Raw genomic sequence first — 20,098 nt, forward strand, 5'->3', positions numbered from 1 at the left:
ATTTTTGCTGTATGATTGAATTTATTGTAGTGAGAATATTATTCATGTATTATAGTAGTACAATTGTCCAAAATTTAACTAATGAACCTTGTGGAATAATTCTTGAGTGTATCACCGGTAACTTCTTGAGTGTATCACCAGTAACTTCAAATTAAAGAGTAACCAGTTTATGTATTTACATAGTACATCATGCTTTACTGTATCACCGGTAACTTCAAATACATTCTATTTTAGACAATGCTAGAGTAACCAGTTTTACACGATTGTAGTTCATATTTTAGTTTACCAAAATAAAGAGAATTTGTTCTATTTTAAGCCCCCCAAAAAAATCAAACTGTCAGAAGTCCTCTTATTATCATTAAGTTCGTTCATATTACTAGACACACTCACACACATATGTAAACAAAGTTTGAAAGAAAAAGAAGGGTCTTCAATAATGTTTCGAAATTGCTCTGCACATGACAGAAATCTAAACGATGCATATCTTGAACGGTGCTGATTTGTGAAATGATTCAATCTAATGGATGTTAAAAACTGATGCGAGTAAATGGGCGTTTGCCAACTCTCACTACTGACTCTGGCGGTTTTCTTCTGTAATTGTTGTTTCTAGTATTTAGGAGCAAAGGAGGTTTGATTATCTGAACATGAGTGAATATGCTTCTCCCTTTGATCCATATTAATTGTTGCTGATTTGACAATTGAAAGTGCAAGCAAGGTATCCCGTACGTGATTCCCGATGAAGCGCATGATGATACGAGTGCCCACGGTCCGGCGATTTTCTTCCGCCATTGCTAGAAACCGCACATCGTTGCGATGCCTCGCGGAGAGCTTCACCGCGACTCACGATTTCGAGATGCCCAGTTTCCCTCTTTTCGACCGCACGGGCGCCCACAGGTATGTTCGCTCGAGCCGATTCAGCGTCAGCGGCCACAACTGGGTCATCGGGTTTCGCCCAAATAGTTTCAACCATGCTTCGGCCAATTTATTTTGTGTCGACCCAGCTCAGGATGTGAGAGCCAGGTTCACCTTCAACATGCTGGAGAAAGATGGCGGGGCATCGCTAACCAACCATGGCGCGATCGAGCATGTCTTCTCGCCCAAAAGTGACTGCTGGGGCTACTTCAAATTAGTCGAGAAATCGAAGCTGGAACCGTCAGCCGGCGACAGCGGTGGCCACTCCCTGACCATAAGGTGCGATCTCACCGTCATCACAGAGCCCGACGTTGTGGTTAACAGGAACAAACTATTCTTGCTTCCGCAGCCGGATCTGGCAGGCCATCTCCAGCAGATGTGGAAGGGTGGACAAGGAGCAGACGCCACATTCATTGTTCGTGACCAATCGTTCAAAGCCCACAGATGCTTGTTGGCTGCACGGTCTCCGGTCTTCAAGGCGGAACTCTCTGGCCCGACAAAGCAGACGGCAACACAATGCATCAATATTGAAGACATTGAGCCTTCAAGCTTCGAGGGGCTACTTCACTTTGTCTACACAGATTCCTTGCCAGATGACAACGAGCATTACGAAGAAGGCAGAACTGCGAGACTACAGCAATTGCTGGTTGCGGCGGATCGGTTTAGATTGGACAGGTTGAAGGTGCTTTGTGCACGCAAACTGTGTGAAAGCATTGACGTGCAGACGGTTGCAACGACCCTGGTTTTAGCAGAGAAACACGGTTGCAAGGATGTCCTATAGGCTTGCGTTGAGTTCATGGCTCCACCTAAAGTCCTACGTGCTGTCATGGCAACTGATGGATTCAAGGATTTGGTAGCAACTTGTCCTTCCGTCATGAAGGATATATTGGACAAGGTGTCCCATGGTGAATAGTTTAGAGGACAGTGGACAGATGATCATGTGCTTAATTATGTTTATGCAGGGTACTAGATTTTTGTTAGCCATGTTCAGTTATCTACTCCCTTCTTTTCGGTTTATAGGGCTTATCTTAAAATTTTAGTTTTTCCATTTTATAAGGCTCAATTTGGTTGTTTTCCATCACATGTTTAGATTTCAAAGTGCATTAAATCATTGCATGCAAGTATTAAGAGAAAATTGACCAATGCATGTACTTTATGCATGCATGCATTACAATTAATGCATTGATAAACATAATTTTTTGAGGAAAACAAGAGTATTAATTAGGTGTTTTTGCAAACTACAAAAAGTATTCCACCACTCACCATCTATCTTGGTTGGTGAGATTTTTAAATTGAGCCCTATAAACCAGAAAAGAGGGAGTACATTATAATATGCATGTGTTACCATGATGTTATGATGCATCCATGGACGCTTTGTAATGCCATTTTTATATCATATAATCTTTATTACTACTTAAATACATAATTATGATAGTAACTAACATTGTTGTTATCTCGGGTTTTTTAGAGAGCATGTGGCAGATTAGTTGCAGACTTGCAGTAAAAATGTGGAGACAGTTTCAAAACAGACCTCAGATTTTTGCTACGTGATGAAGTATATTACAATGCATGTATGCAGATGACAACTTTTATCTACTTCAAGGCATAATTCATGTTACTAAGTAACATAATCATGGTTCACTTTATTAAGAGAGTGCTGGCTGATTACTTGCAGTATAGTATTAAATTGCGAGAGTATATATATGATGCGTCAGTGTTCTCCGTTGTTAAGTTTATTACTCCCTCCGTTCCTTAATATAAATATTTCTAGAGATTCCACTATGGACTATATATGAAGCAAAATAAGTGACTCTATACTCTAAAGTATTTATATATACATCTGTATGTAGTTTCTAGTGGAATCTCTAAAAAGACTTATACTCCAACATGTCACCCAAGCGAAAGACGCGCAATATGTGAGGACTAAGATCACCTTAAACATGCTGGAGAAAGACGGTAAGGCCCAAATAACTGCATTCGATGAGGTAGACCATGTCTTTTCTGGGACAAAAAAATATAGGGGCTACAGAAAATTCATTGAGAAGCCGAAGCTGAAATCATTGTCGCAGGCCAACAATGGCTACTTGATTATACGCTGTGTCCTCACAGTGGTAAAAGAATCTCGCACGGAAGTTAAGAGGAATAATGTAGTCGTTCCGCAATCGAATCTGCAAGACCAGCTCTGCCAAATGTGGAAGGATGGCCAGGGAGCAGATGTGACATTCAGTGTGGGTGGCCAATTGTTCAATGCTCACAGATGCTTATTGGCTGCATGGTTTCTGGTTTTCAAGGCGGAGCTCTTTGGTCCCATGAAGGAGAAGGAAACACAGTGCATCAAAATCGACGACATCGACCCTGAAATCTTTGAGGCTCTTCTTCACTTCATATACACAGATTCCATGCTAGTCGATGAGCACTACAAAGAAAGCAAACCTGCAAAACTGCATCATCTGCAAGTTGCCTCGGATCGATATGGATTGGATAGGCTAAAGGTGATGTGTGAAAGTAAATTGTCTGAGTGCATTGACGTAGAGACTGTTGCAACAACATTAGTTTTAGCAGAGCAACACCATTGCAAGGATCTCAAAGAAGCTTGCATTGAGTTTATGGCTCCACGTAATGTTCTGCAAGCTGCCATGGCAACTGATGGTTTCAAGCATTTGGTAGCAAGCTGTCCTTTGGTCATGAAGGAGTTATTAGACATGGTGTCCCGTAGTGGCTAGTCCGGTTCAGAGCTCAAATTGCCATATGTGCAACTAGTTATGCAGACTGCTAGTTTCTATCCATCATCCTTGGTTACCTATGACTTTTTACCGTGATATTGTGATGTTTCTTCTTTGCATTTTGATGCTGTTTTTACCGTATCAGTTTGATTACTTGTTCACTGCATAACTCTTATTTGATGAAAAAAGTAGTTAACCTTTCCTCTAAGGGAGTGTTTAGCTCATTCGTTGGCAGTATAAACTGCAAGATAATGCTCTGTTGGCCGTGCACTTTATTATTTAGTTTATTCAGATTTTTGCTGTATGATTGAATTTATTGTAGTGAGAATATTATTCATGTATTATAGTAGTACAACTGTCCAAAATTTAACTAATGAACCTTGTGGAATAATTCTTGAGTGTATCACCGGTAACTTCTTGAGTGTATCACCAGTAACTTCAAATTAAAGAGTAACCAGTTTATGTATTTACATAGTACATCATGCTTTACTGTATCACCGGTAACTTCAAATACATTCTATTTTAGACAATTCTAGAGTAACCAGTTTTACACGATTGTAGTTCATATTTTAGTTTACCAAAATAAAGAGAATTTGTTCTATTTTAAGCCCCCCAAAAAATCAAACTGTCAGAAGTCCTCTTATTATCATTAAGTTCGTTCATATTACTAGACACACTCACACACATATGTAAACAAAGTTTGAAAGAAAAAGAAGGGTCTTCAATAATGTTTCGAAATTGCTCTGCACATGACAGAAATCTAAACGATGCATATCTTGAACGGTGCTGATTTGTGAAATGATTCAATCTAATGGATGTTAAAAACTGATGCGAGTAAATGGGCGTTTGCCAACTCTCACTACTGACTCTGGCGGTTTTCTTCCGTAATTGTTGTTTCTAGTATTTAGGAGCAAAGGAGGTATGATTATCTGAACATGAGTGAATATGCTTCTCCCTTTGATCCATATTAATTGTTGTTGATTTGACAATTAATATAAATCGGAGAGAGTGCAATATTAGGCTTGTCATAATGGGGAGTAACTTAGATTGGTAACATGCATAGTGAGTACTAGTGTCATAGATGTGATAACATAGGTATCATCATGGACGCGGACGAGGAGCTCGTGGGAGCTCACCCCCCCTGAAATCCACACGTACTCCCTCCGTCTAGGTGTGTAAGTCATCTTACGAAAAACCAAATAATCCCAAAACACTTAGGCGCGGTGCATTAACTTCTATCTCGTTTCTTGTTTCTTGACATATCAACCAATAAGAGATGAGGGGTGTGCATGCTTTTATTGACTTGAGACTACCAAACACGACATGCAGTGGTTAGCTCATTGCATGCAATGCTATTAATTAGCAAATAAACATTAAAGTCTCTCATTTTCCTCTCCTCCTTGGTCATGGTGCACAACCTAAGATGACTTACTCACCTAGACGGAGGGAGTACGTTTTTGTCTCGGGATGGCTTCTATAAATGCAGTTTAATTTTGCTTTGAACCTATACGCAGTAGATACTTGCTGGTATACATTGAATCACATTTATTAGGCCCCCACGAATCTGTTGTGTACTTGTGTCACATGCGAGCTAGCTCAGCTGAGGCAAAGTGGATTGACATCACATTCTTGGCTATCAAGCGGGGGCAGGGTCGGAGACTCGGTGCACGCGAGCCATGCGCAAGCCAAGGTCCAGGACGCCGGCCACGACGAGCATGAAGCCCACGACGAGCAGGGCGAGCACGGTGTACATGGCACCGTTGCCGAGGCGGAGCATGGCCATACCGAGTTTTATGGCGACGGGGATGACCGTGACGCGGACGAGGTTTGCTAGGAAGCGGTGCCGGCAGCGATGTTGTCGCTGGCCGCCGGAACGCAGAACATGGAGTCGGCGCCTAGGGCAGACGCGGTGCCAGAACGTGATAAGCACAGCAACGACGGCTACCTGGCTTTCTCCACACACACACACGTTGTCACTGGCCTTCAGAACGCAAGACTTGGTTCCATGGAGGACGTGGTGTCGCCGGCCATGGCAGCACAGGGTCGCCGGTCATGGCAAGCTCGATGGGAAGAATCAGGTGTCCTGGGTTGTGGGGAAGGAGGGGAAGGGCAGTAATGGGAGGATGAGGAGCGGGGGTGCATTGAATTGATGCTGGGTTTGGTGGGCGTTGGTAGTTGTTGCAGATAGCGCGTGGAGTTCGTTTATACGAAAACGCTGGAAATCTATACATGGTGCAAATTCATCTAATACATACGACCTTAATATAGTGGCTGGGATCTCAAGACGATTGAATGGGAGCGATTCCAGTGGGCGTAGTCGCCGAGTGCTCCAAGGCACTTTCAGTATCATCATTCATTACTTTGTAGACTCATTTTACGTTGGAAAGCCTTATGTGATGGTAACATATCATGTTACTCTATTTTACGGAAATCCAATTCTGCTCTTGAGAGTATATGCTCCTTCCCACCAAAAATGTTTTTTTGCAAATGTAAAAAAATTGTTTTTTTAATGTGTTCATTGTCACACCAAAACCTTACCTGCAAATTTTTAGGACGAAAGCTTAAGTATTTTGATCTGTGCAAAAAGAACAATTTGAACGACAAATGTTACCTCCAAATGTTTCACTTATTTTTGTTTTTTTTTCACCGACGAAGCATCATATTCGGTTTCGTATGAAAAGTGGCAAGCACACTTGTGAAAGTGCAACTAATCCCCGGATGGTTTTGATAATTAATAACAACATATAAGTCGTTGATCTAATGCTTATTGATGACAGATTTTAGAGAAGATCAATGATTGACACGGCAAGGGCTAGTAAATGTGGACCCCTCAAAATGCTAAGGACAAAGATTGGCAAAGCTTCAAGACTCTATATTTTTGGTTAAGTGATCCAAGATCACATTGAGTCCATAGAAAAGCCAATACTATTAAAAGGGGATGGGGTTTCAATAATGACTCAATTGCTCAAGTGCTTAGTGGTATTGCTCCAAAATCCTCAACTACTTCTCCACTTCACTCCTATCCAAAACCCTAAATGTGCATCTCGGTCCCACCAAAAAGTTCCCATCCGGACCCACCGAGATGATTCCATACACCGCCACACGCGAAACCCTAACACTTCGGTACAACCGAAATGTATCTCGGTCTCACCGAGATAGCCTGACCAAGTTTCTGTAATGAAGCCGCTTCATTTCGGCATCATTGAGATGAACCGATCGGAATTTCCAAAACGAGGTCTTCACCTAACCATTGCACTTCGGTCTCACCGAGATGTTCTGTTCGATCTCGCTGAAAAGCCTAACGGTCAAGTCTTTTACACTAGTCGATCTCACCGAGATTTTCACGTTGGTGTCACCGAGTTGGGTCAAAGGCTTGTAACAGTTGGATTTTTGGTGCTGCCTATTTATACCCCTCCACCACCACCTACTCTCTAAGAGAGCCATTATAACGAAGCACAACTTCCAGTACTCATTTTCTAAGAAGAGAACCACCTAATCATGTGTTGAGATCAAGAAATTCCAATGCAACCATTTGAACCTTGATTTCTAGTCTTTCCCAAGTTGCTTTCCATTCAATCCTCTCATCTACCAAAGCCAAATTTGTGAGAGAGTGTTTGAGTGTTGGGGAGACTATCATTTGAAGCACAAGAGCAAGGAGTTTATCTTCAACAACGCCGTCTATTACCTTTTGGAGAGTGGTGTCTCCTAGATTGGTTAGGTGTCACTTGGGAGCCTCCAAGAGATTGTGGAGTTGAACCAAGGAGTTTGTAAGGGCAGGGAGCTCGCCTACTTCATAAAGATCTACCCGAGTGAGGCTAGTCCTTCGTGGGCGTAGGCCATGATGGAATAAACAAGGTTGCTTCTTCGTGGAACCTTCGTGGGTGGAGCCCTCCGTGGACTCGCGCAACCGTTACCCTTCGTGGGTTGAAGTCTCCATCAACGTGGATGTACGATAACACCATTAAGAGGCTCTATTCTTCTTGCACGAAGGATCTGCCAGGCAGCCGCAAGGGGAGCCACTTCGAGCTTCTGCTCCATTGAGAGGCTCTCGCACAATGCGTTTCCGCTCGTGGTCATGGCGGATGTGGTGCATGGGAGGATAAGGTGGAGCAGATTTGGTGTGCTGTGGTTCGAGCATGGAGATGGGTGCCTTTAAATAGCGCATACCGACGAGGCCAGACGTCCGGGGGTGTCAATGCGAGGGAGCCAGAGTTAGTTTTTAGGCCGACGTGCATGTTAAATGACGGCACATAGATGGACATGCATTGATCAAGCGCGGTAGATATCCGTCCCCTCCCGTCCCATCCAGTAACATCACTCTGGCACTGAATAGGCGTGGACAGCAAGGACGTGGCACGGGTGGCGCCCTTGGCCAGCGGGCCACTTCAATGCCGATGCCAGTGAGAGGCCATGTATGCCCTAGGCCGACGTCAATGCAGACCGGGCGGGAATAGGCGCTTCGGGCAGGAATAGGCGCGGGCGAGGGAGAGGGTTTTGGGTGAGGCCAAGTTATGGGAGGCATGCGTGACAACGGTCCAGACACCCCTACCTGGTTTGCTTCTGGTTTGCGGGGCAAAAACGTCCGGACTAGCAAGCAGACGGATACATGACCATTTTGGATGGCAAAACACATTCAGACCGGGCGGTCGGAACGGTTCCAGGCGGTTTGATGGTTCGTGTTGGAGATGCCCTAATACACTGTTTGAGGTTGTCTTTGACCATTGATAAGATTTATAATATACCAGACATAAGATTTAATAGGTATATCAATAGAACTTTCGCGTATAGGATAGTTTTTGATAATCATGTCATTTATTATTGCTGTAACTGGTAGTTAAAGGCAACCTTTAAAAATGTATTACGTCTTATATATTTGAACGGAGGGAGTATGTTCATTTTATTTTTCGAAAAGGGGCGCTTTATTACTTAAGAGATTTAAGCATTACACCCGGCCTCTGCATTACTAAGATGCACACAGCCAAAACATGTCTTCTCACACAAATAAAAAATAAAAAGGCGAAATACAAAAACATGAAGAGTGTAGGAGATATGCCCTAGAGGCAATAATAAATGTTATTGATTATCTCCCTGTTCATAATTATGTTTATGTTCCATGCTATAACTGATGTGGTTCCCGAGCCAGTATATCCATAAAGGCTCTGGGAGAACCCATATGCACGCGTGGAATAATAAACGGTAAAATGTATTCCTAGTCGTGCCTCTAAGACTAGCTCAAGTGTTGCATGATGATTATGTTTTCCCAATCATGGGCATGTCTATGCGAAGCAATTTTGAGGGCACAATGTCAGGAAGGACATTTGTGTTGAATCGACCCGAATTGATGTTATGCTATGAGATACATTCGTCACAAGTTAATGGTTTATAACACAGAGATAGTTAATGTTTGCATAATTCCTTAGACCATGAGAGTATCGAGTTTCTTCATGCTTGCTTCATGAACTTTGGGGTTTGTTAAACGTCATCCGTAACTGGATGGCTATTACGGCGGCGGCTTACGGGTTCATGGGAAAGTATGTTAAGTGACTTGATAGCTCGAGATTGGGATTTGCTCCTCCGACGATGGAGAGATATACTCGGGCCCTCTCGGTGTTACGGTGTCCATCATCGTCTGGCCAGACACTTTGTGATTTGATCACGGGGATGCCGGAACACGAAACGAGAAAAGAGAACAAAACCGGTAACGAGGTAACTAGCATAGTGGACAAGTTGTTGATCCACGGGAATGCCAACATGTCTCACCTCGGGTATTTGTAACATATCGCAAAGCAATAGGAATAGCACACGGCAACTGGAGGTTCACTCGAATATTTATTCGTGTGGGTATAGGGGTCAATATGGGTGTCCACGGCTCCGATGTTGATCATTGATCGGAAGGGGTTCCGGGTCATGTCTATACTTCACCGAACCTATAGGGTCACACGCTTAAGGGTCATCTATGTGCTGAATACTAGACAGGGACTGAGAGAAAATCACCGAAAAAGTTTCGGACACCGAAAAGTTTCGGACAGCAGAATCGTACCGCAGAGAGAGGTTATCGGATAAGTTTCGATGATACCGAAAAGTTGTTTCGGGATACACCATTAAGTCAAATTGGTTTCGGCACATGCCTGATAATTCTTGGAGGATGCCAGAATCATTCTGGAAGCTTTTTGGAATTTTCTGAGATAAAAACCGGAAATGTTCCGGAGCTGCCGGAGCCACTTCAGATGCGTTTCGCAGATGAAAATCACTAAAACCGGAATTGTTTCGGAACGAGTTGAAAATCATTTTAGTGGGTAATGGAAATGTTCTTAGCCCACATAAATATTTTCAGTTCGATCAGACGCAGAAAAATGTCGTCGTGAATAGTGAAAATCAGCTTTACGGTGACTTTATGGAAAGCCACCTTTTGGGGCTTTGCTCCAAAAGATCTTGGGGATGACATGGATGGATAGGAGCCATTTTTTGGGCCCCTCATGGGGGTGTGGCCGGCCACATGGGGTATCCCCCCTTGGGGACCCTCTTGTTCATTGGTTTCACTCCTAGGTCCTTGTGGAAGGACTTCATTCATGTGCATTTTGGGTTTTTTGTGAAACTACCCTACCCCCTTGGGATTTCCTATAAATAGAGGTGGAGGGGCAGCCCTCCACACTCATCCTTTGCGCTCATACACATGCCATGCATTATCTGGCTTCTTCTCTCCCTCCCACGAAAAGAGTTTCGTAGAGCTGTAAGGCTGTCTGGGTTCCGGCAGGAACTAGTTCTGGATGGCGAAGCCCTGCCGGATAGATGACACCGTATGTGTGCAACTCTGTAGAGAGATCGTAGTTTCGGTCTTAGTTCATGAGTGCCTCCCGAAGGGCTGTCCGTGTGACCGTCCGAGTTTCGACTCTACTGCGGGGATCTGCACCGCCGATCGTCATCGACTCTACTTCCCGCTGCGCTACGAGTCGGTAATGAAAAAGATCAAACCATGTATGCAGTCTCCATAGTGGTCCTGGGCTGGTGCGTAGGTCGGAATTTTTTTGTTTTCTGCTGCGTTACCCTTCAGTGGCATCATGAGCTGTGCTATGCGTAGATGCAGGTTGCCATCTAGAATACATAGAGATGTATGGGTATTGCATAATATAATTAGGTAGTAGATGAGATCTATTGCTGAAAATTATTTATGCGGGTGACAGATGAAATCTGTTACCCGATGTTCTTGTTGCTTCCCTAGAATTTGCGTTTGCTCAATCTCGAGACAGCATGATGGAATTTGACAAAGTTCTGGCAATCCGTGATCCTGATTGATCATGGAAGTGCTATCAATTCTTTGGGTTCTGCCGTAGTCAAAAGAAAGATGAAATTCGCAGACGACAGGGCAATGCAGATATGATCTGCACGGGGGTCATGCGTATGACGAAGTTTAGTATGGGGTTCGAGATTTTATTGTCTCGTGCTTCATACACCCTGCAAAGTTAATCTAGCGACATGAACTATCATACTTGATGATGAACGTTGGTCGCTGCGGTTTAAGTCAAAACCTTAGAAGCCACATAAAATAAATTTTGCATAAACCGATTAGAGGCGTCTAACTTGGTTTTGCAGGATGTGCATGTGATGTGGTATAGCAGTGCTCATACTAATTCGATTATGTATGAGATGACTATATGATGTAATTTGATTAACATGACCTGCGTGTCATGATTCGGCATGATGGCTGGAGCCATATGATTGCACTTTAATGACCTGCGTGTCAACCTTAAGTAATGCATTAATTTTATACGCTATGGAGATAGCAATATTATCTGGTGCATCGACAAGGTGGTGGCAATCTTCGCGAAGGTGAACACCAACACGAATGCCGAAGACGAAGAAATGAAATACTTCTCCGTCAGAAAGGGCTATACCATATCATGCTATTATGAATTGCCTGAGATGTTTATCCCTTATGATGCACCCTTCTTGATTGCGCGGTAGTCTCTTTTTATTAGGGTGTTCTCTCACAAAAATACCAAGTAGTTAGTGTTCTCCCAAGTGTAGCACCGTCACGGCACCTATCTTTTCGGGGTGCGCCGTGTCACACGGGTACGAACGATTAGAGAAGTGTGAGGCGGGTGAGTTGAGACCTCGCAGCGAGATCACTTGGTTGTCTTGACGTTCAGGCATGACCGTCATGAGCTCGGAACACACGCATCGAAAGATAAACAAGAGTCACATAGAGATGTGATTGGCAAGTTGGCCTACCGGTTGAGATTTTTCGTCATCAGTGGTGTTACACAAATGGCGAACAATTCAAATGTGGGTCTTGTATCACTCACAATCAATTTTGAGAGATATTGATTTGAGTGGGAGCGCACTATTGAATTAACATGTTTAATTCTCAATGCAATTAATTTTGAACACTGTCTAAGTGTGGTTTGCATAATAGTTGTAGAATAATGGCTCGCATTTCCACCTTCCCTATTAAAATTGAATAGTTGTTAAATATCTGGTTAAAACTTTACGATTGGTAACATAATATGAGGCTAGTCCTCAAAAGTGCCGAGAAGGACTTTGTCCTATCGCATGCTTTCCGTATCCTCCCGCTAATGCTATGGATCATGTGACTCTCATCCTTCGATCCAAAAGCTAGAATTCTGTTACGGTCAAGTGGAATATGTTTGCTTCCATGAAACCCAAACTTCGAAAGTTGGGATAGTTATATGATATTCATGGAACTGAAAATTATTTTCAGATACAAACAAAGCAATGTTTGTTTGCAAGTATTAGTAAAAGTGTTTACTATGCATTTGACTGTTGGGAAAGGGATCCAGAAGAACGCCTGTCATATAATGAAAGGTGAATAAAACAACAACTTAAAGAGAAAGGAAGTGCCCAAAGGGTGTTAGTATGACTTACACGCCTAGGAAGTTCGGGGCTAATGCCACTCTTAAGTTGGGTGATTCTTCTGAGAGTAGGAGAAATACTAAAAGTTAAACTGTTAGAAGTATAAAGGCAAAAGGAAAGAAGACTGGAATACCCAGCTCATGTATGAATGTCATACAAGTTTTTGATGTATAGAAGGCTGGTCAAAGATATAGTTCTTGCGAATTATGGTTAAACATGTTAATCACTAATTCTTGGGTATTGTGAGTTCATCACAAAAATGCCCGCTCGATTGCATTCTGTTGCAACTCGATGTAAGAACTACTATGGCCTGAAAGACTAGCTAGAAATGAGGTTAAGGTATACACAGGGAACATAGTAAATGTTACTATACCTTCCATCGGTGTATTGCCGTCTGTATTTATTTTCATAATTCATTTAGAGTTTTACAAACTCTATCCCATTGCATAAGGTATCTTGCAAGAAGGTTGTTCATAAGAGAACTTTTTATGTTTGATGTTATGAATAACACAAGGGCCATACTTTAATTATGAATGAGATGTATGTTATGAATATTGATAATAATACAATACCTCTGGGTTTACTTTCATAATTCATTTTAGAGTTTCATACACTCTAGCCCATTGCACAATGTTTGTTGCAAAAGAGTTGTTCATAAAAACAACAATTGTTGTTAAGTATTATGAATAACATAAGGGCCATACTTCCATCATCGATGGGACGTATGTTATGAATATTGATGGTAATATGATACATCCATAACACTGACGCTAAATGTCGCAAGACTAAAAGAATACCACACAAGTGTGGCACTACATTTGGTCACATTGGAGAACCCGCATGGAAAATTCCATTATGATGGATTTTGAAGTCTTTTTGATTTTGAATCATCTGACACTTGCAACTTTCCTCCGAAGAATGAAGTGACTAAAATACCGTTCACAGGCCATAAGGAACGAACAACAAACTTATTAGTGATCATACATTTGATGTGTGTAGTCCGATAAGTCTTGTTAGTGGTGGATTTATTTATCTTCAGAAATGACTCAACTAGATATATGGATATTTATTTGATGAGACGTAAGTCTGGATCTTTTGAAATCATTCGAAAGGTTCTCAAAAATGAAGTAGAAGTTATTGTAACAAGAAAATTATGTTTCTGCAATTTGATTGCACAAAGGAATATTTGAGTTACATGTTTAGCGAATGTCTGATGAGTTGTGAAAGGGGTTTCATAACTTGCACCTCCCGGAACACCACTGCAAGTGGAAAGTCCGTGGAGATGTAATCAAACCATTTATGACATGGTAAGGTCAAAGATGACATAAATAAATTTGCCATTATCCCTTTTAAAGTGATGCTTTAGAGACTGCGGCTTTTACACTGAAAAGAGCTACATCGGGTCTGTTGAAATGAAGCCATGGTATGGTACGCCCAACCATGTTATATCTTTTCTTAACATTTGGAATATGGGGCTTGTGTAAAAGGTTACAAACCTATTCCAAATCAGACAAGTGCTACTTTGTAGGTTATACAAAAATGTTGGGTATTCCTCCCTCACTATACCGAGGCAAATAGTTTTGCCGCGAAACGGTGTGCTTTTAAAGAGAATGGTTCTTTCAAAAAGGTGAGTGGGAGAATAGTGCAACTCGACGAGATAAACAGTATCTACGTCATCAGATCAAAGGAAAGAGACCTTGGAAGTAATTCCAGAGTTTCCTACTGCGACTGATACGGACGTCTCTACAGTAAAATGTATGAACTTCGGTCGAACTTGCAGCTGAACCACGTAGGCAAGGCTCGTGCAAACCTCTCAGGTGCGCAAACGAGATATTGTTGTTAGACAACATTATACCTACGATATACAAGGAAGCGTTGATGGGCCCTGACTCCGGAATTGGCTAAATGCCAATACAACCCGAGTTAATTTCCATATAAGTGATTCAAGATTTAAACCTTGATACACCTTTCGGAAGACTTAGAGTCTAACGAATATTTATGGAACTTAAAACTGATACGGATAAAAATGTTTTATCCATAAAGCTTGACTTGTTGAAATAACAAGTTCAAGAGTTGACTACGATGAGGTTGTTTTCATCGTAGCGATGCTTAAAGTCGGTTCGGGTTGAACTAGCAATTAATACATATTCCAATCATGAGATATGAAACATGGATGATAAGAGGATTTCCATCTGATGGAAATGAAAGCTAGGACTTGTATATGATACAGTCCAAAGTAATTTGTCGATCCAGAGGATGCTAGTTGGTATGCAAACTTCAGAGTTCCAGCAATGGACAGAAGAGAGCAAAATGGAGTTGGAATCTTCGTGTTTTGATGAAATGGTCAAAGGGGTTTTGACTTCATCAATGGGTAACGAAGATGCTTGTAATTCAAGAAAGTAAGTGGGAGCGTAATAATATTTCTAAAAACCTTATGTGCTTGGCACATTGGTAATTGGAAATAAATTTCTTGACATGAATTAGGACTTCATTTGAAAATAGTTTTTCGATGAAGTGCTTAGGCTAAATAGCCTCAATATTAGGCATGATGATCTATGGAGATAGATTTACCTAATGGGGCTAAGCAAGGAATACATATTGACAAGATGCTAAAACCTTTTAGCATTTAAAACGCCAAGGAGTGATTCTTGCCAAAGTCACATGGAAAGAGTTTTTGCAAGACTCGGTGTCCCAAAACACTGATGAGTAAAATACATGATGCAGATTCCACACACTTTTGTGTTTGGATTAATCATGTATTCCATGGTATGTAAAACAACCAGATATGTCCGATACTCCCAAGGTGTTGCGAGTATGGATACCAAAGTGATCAAATTACTGATCATGGGACAACAGTGAAAGATGTCACAGAGTACTAGAGTAAGCACTGATGACATGGTTTTCTCGCAAGCAGAGATCATGAAGAGTTCGTTGTAAAATGTTACATCGATACAGTCTTCATCTTTTCTCCATGCGATTTTCGATTTAAATTAAGGGTTTTGTGTAACACACAATGTGGTGGCACAGTTAGTTGGAATTTGTTCAAACTAGTTACTGTGGCGAATTCTATAACAAGGCTAAGTATGTTGACGCTTTAGAAGCGACAAAGAAGATGTTGAATCATATAGTTCATTCATGAACTTAGTATAGTTCCAAGATGGCTTTTGACAATGGGACACTACTGCAGGTAGTTGCTCCATAACTCAGTCTGAGGAATCCAGGTTCGACCTGTGATTCACATACATACAAAGTCAAGTCCACACAAAATATGAATTTTGTGAAAACGTGAAAACGCGAGGACATGCAAAGATACACACGGAACTGAAGTCATCAGATCCGCTGGACATTAGGCTATACCACAAGCGAAGCATATTTACACCGGTGTGCCACAGGTGTGAAGTGCATTAGCGTAAGCTAGATTATTGTCTCTAGTGCAAGTGGGAGTCTGTAGGAGATATGCCCTAGAGGCAATAATAAATGTTATTGATTATCTCCCTGTTCATAATTATGTTTATGTTCCATGCTATAACTGCTGTGGTTCCCGAGCCCGTATATCCATAAAGGCTCTGGGAGAACCCATATGCACGCGTGGAATAATAAACGGTAAAATGTATTCCTAGTCGTGCCTCTAAGACTAGCTCAAGTGTTGCATGATGATTATGTTTTCCCAATCATGGGGATGTCTATGCCAAGCAATTTTGAGGGCACAATGTCAGGAAGGACATTTGTGTTAAATCGACCCGAATTGATGTTATGCTATGAGATACATTCGTCACAAGTTAATGGTTTATAACACAGAGATAGTTAATCTTTGCATCATTCCTTAGACCATGAGAGTATCGAGTTTCTTCATGCTTGCTTCATGAACTTTGGGGTTTGTTAAACATCATCCGTAACTGGATGGCTATTACGGCGGCTTACGGGTTCATGGGAAAGTATGTTAAGTGAGTTGATAGCTCGAGATTGGGATTTGCTCCTCCAACGATGGAGAGATATACTCGGGCCCTCTCGGTGTTACGGTGTCCATCATCATCTGGCCAGACACATTGTGATTTGATCACGGGGATGCCGGAACACGAAACGAGAAAAGAGAACAAAACTGGTAACGAGGTAACTAGCATAGTGGACAAGTTGTTGATCCACGGGAATGCCAACATGTCTCACCTCGGGTATTTGTAACATATTGCGAAGCAACAGGAATAACACATGGCAACTGGTGGTTCACTCGAATATTTATTCGTGTGGGTATAGGGGTCAATATGGGTGTCCACGGCTCCGATGTTGATCATTGATCGGAAGGGGTTCCGGGTCATGTCTATACTTCACCGAACCTATAGGGTCACATGCTTAAGGGTCATCTATCTGCTGAATACTAGACAGGGACTGAGAGAAAATCACCGAAAAAGTTTCGGACACCGAAAAGTTTCGGACAGCGGATCGTACCGCAGAGAGAGGTCATCGGATAAGTTTCGATGATACCGAAAAGTTGTTTCGGGATAGACCATTAAGTCAAATTGGTTTCGGCACATGCCTGATAATTCTTGGAGGATGCCAGAATCATTCTGGAAGCTTTTTGGAATTTTCTGAGATAAAAACCGGAAATGTTCCGGAGCTGCCGGAGCCACTTCAGATGCGTTTCGCAGATGAAAATCACTAAAACCGGAATTGTTTCGGAACGCGTTGAAAATCATTTTAGTGGGTACTGGAAATGTTCTTAGCCCACATAAATATTTTCAGTTCGATCAGACGCTGAAAAATGTCGTCGTGAATAGTGAAAATCAGCTTTATGGTTACTTTATGGAAAGCCACCTTTTGGGGCTTTGCTCCAAAAATCTTGGGGATGACATGGATGGATAGGAGCCATTTTTTGGGTCCCTCATGGGGGTGTGGCCGGCCACATGGGGTATCCCCCCTTGGGGACCCTCTTGTTCATTGGTTTCACTCCTAGGTCCTTGTGGAAGGACTTCATTCATGTGCATTTTGGGTTTTTTGTGAAACTACCCTACCCCCTTGGGATTTCCTATAAATAGAGGTGGACGGGCAGCCCTCCACACTCATCCTTTGCTCTCATACACATGCCATGCATTATCTGGCTTCTTCTCTCCCTCCCACGAAAAGAGTTTCGTAGAGCCGTAAGGCTGTCTGGGTTCCGGCAGGAACTAGTTCTGGACGGCGAAGCCCTGCCGGATAGATGACACTGTATGTGTGCAACTCTGTAGAGAGGTCGTAGTTTCGGTCCTAGTTCGTGAGTGCCTCCCGAAGGGCTGTCCGTGTGACCGTCCAAGTTTCGAAGGTCCTCCCGAAGGGCTGTCCGAGTGACCGTTCGACTTTCAAAGGTCCTCCCGAAGGGCTGTCCGCGACACCGTCCGGGGGGCTGTTCGACCGCCTCCCGGAGGGTTGTCTGAGGAGCAGATGAGGGTATACATCCTCGCGGTTGGGAGATTGTAAATCCTAGCTGCGGGGATCTGCACCGCCGATCGTCATCGACTCTACTTCCCGCTGCGCTACGAGTCGGTAACGAAAAAGATCAAACCATGTATGCAGTCTCCATAGTGGTGTGACGCCCCCGATTTGACCGTACACTAATCATGCACGCAAATGTGTACGACCAAGATCAGGGACTCACGGGAAGATATCACAACACAACTCTAAAACATAAATAAGTCATACAAGCATCATAATACAAGCCAGGGGCCTCGAGGGCTCGAATACAAGTGCTCGATCACAGACGAGTCAGCGGAAGCAACAATATCTGAGTACAGACATAAGTTAAACAAGTTTTGCCTTAAGAAGGCTAGCACAAAAGTAGCAACGATCGAAGAGGCAAGGCCTCCTGCCTGGGACCTCCTAACTACTCCTGGTCGTCGTCAGCGGCCTGCACGTAGTAGTAGGCACCTCCAGTGCCGTGGGAGTCGTCGTCGACGGTGGCGTCTGGCTCCTGGACTCCAACATCTGGTTGCGACAACCAGATAGAAAGGAAAGGGGGAAAAAGAGGGAGAGAAGCAACCGTGAGTACTCATCCAAAGTACTCGCAAGCAAGGAGCTACACTACATATGCATGGGTATATGTGTAAAGGGGCATATCAGTGGACTGAACTGCAGAATGCCAGAATTAAAAGGGGGATAGCTAGTCCTGTCGAAGACTACGCTTCTGGTCATCTCCATCTTGCAGCATATAGAAGAGAATAGAGTGAAGTCCTCCAAGTAGCATCGCATAGCATAATCCTACCCGGCAATCCCCTCCTCGTCGCCCTGTTAGAGAGCGATCACCGGGTTGTATCTGGCACTTGGAAGGGTGTATTTTATTCAGTATCCAGTTCTAGTTGTCATAAGCTCAAGGTACAACTCCGGGTCGTCCTTTTACCGAGGGACACGGCTATTCGAATAGATAAACTTCCCTGCAGGGGTGCACCACATAACCCAACACGCTCGATCCCAATTGGCCGGACACACTTTTCTGGGTCATGCCCGGCCTCGTAAGATCAACGCGTCGCAGCCCCACCTAAGCACAACAGAGCGGTCAGCACGCCGGTCTAATCCTAAGCGCGCAGGGGTCTGGGCCCATCGCCCTATGCACACCTGCACGTTGCGAACGCGGCCGCGAGCAGACCTAGCAACCCACACGATCACGGTGGTTACGTCAAAGCGGTCCAACACGGCGCGCGCCACTCAGTCGCTGACGTCACGAAGGCTTCGGCTGATACCACGACGCCGGGATACCCATAACTACTCCCGCGTAGATGGTTAGTGCGTATAGACCAAATGGCCAGACTCAGATCAAATACCAAGATCTCGTTAAGCGTGTTAAGTGTCCGCGAACGCCGACCAGGGCCAGGCCCACGTCTTACCTAGGCGGTCTCAACCTGCCCTGTCGCTCCGCCACAAAGATCCACTTGCGGGTACTCCTACGAGCCGACCCGACTTTAGTCATCACATGTGTCATGTATATAGTATATAAGTATATACCCGCGATCACCGCCCAGGTGATCACGGCCCGATAGTGTAGCACAGCAGACGGACAAGAATGTAGGGCCACTGATGGAAATCTAGCATCCTATACTAAGAATGTAGGATTGCAGGTAAAGGTATCAACAGTAGTAGCAAGGATAGGCTATGCATCAGAATAGGATATCGAAAAGCAGTAACATGCTACACTACTCTAATGCAAGCAGTATAGAGAAGAGTAGGCGATATCTGGTGATCAAGGGGGGGGCTTGCCTGGTTGCTCTGGCAAGTAGGAGGGGTCGTCGACTCCGTAGTCGAACTGGGCAGCAGCAGTGTCGGTCTCGTAGTCTACCGGAGAGAAGAGGGGGAAGAAACAGTAAATACAATGCAAACATAAGCATGACGATGCGTGACATGACAGTGAGCGGTGCTAGGGGTGTCCTAACGCGACAGTAGGTGGTACCGGTGAAGGGGGGAACATCCGGGAGGTATCCCCGATGTTTCCGTTTTCGGACAGACGGACCGGAGGGGGAAAGTTGCTAGTTCGATAGGTTAGGGAGGTGTGGTGGATGAACGGACTGCGTATTCGGATTCGTCTCGTCGTTCTGAGCAACTTTCATATAGAAAACATTTTCATCCGAGTTACG

At 43.5% G+C, this 20,098-nt stretch overlaps 1 protein-coding gene and 1 pseudogene across 1 annotated transcript; both read left to right on the forward strand.

The window, feature by feature from the left end:
- Positions 1 to 1,288: 1,288 nt before the first annotated feature.
- Positions 1,289 to 1,834, forward strand: LOC123050085 (BTB/POZ and MATH domain-containing protein 2-like; annotated as a pseudogene).
- A 1,000-nt stretch (positions 1,835 to 2,834) lies between these two features.
- Positions 2,835 to 3,751, forward strand: LOC123050086 (BTB/POZ and MATH domain-containing protein 2-like). The gene has a single exon (XM_044472930.1). The coding sequence runs from the start codon at positions 2,853 to 2,855 to the stop codon at positions 3,633 to 3,635; it is 783 nt and encodes a 260-aa protein (XP_044328865.1). The 5' UTR covers positions 2,835 to 2,852; the 3' UTR covers positions 3,636 to 3,751.
- Positions 3,752 to 20,098: the final 16,347 nt, after the last annotated feature.

This window comes from Triticum aestivum, chromosome 2D (assembly GCF_018294505.1).
Source record: "Triticum aestivum cultivar Chinese Spring chromosome 2D, IWGSC CS RefSeq v2.1, whole genome shotgun sequence".
Classification (NCBI taxonomy): Eukaryota; Viridiplantae; Streptophyta; class Magnoliopsida; order Poales; family Poaceae; genus Triticum; species Triticum aestivum.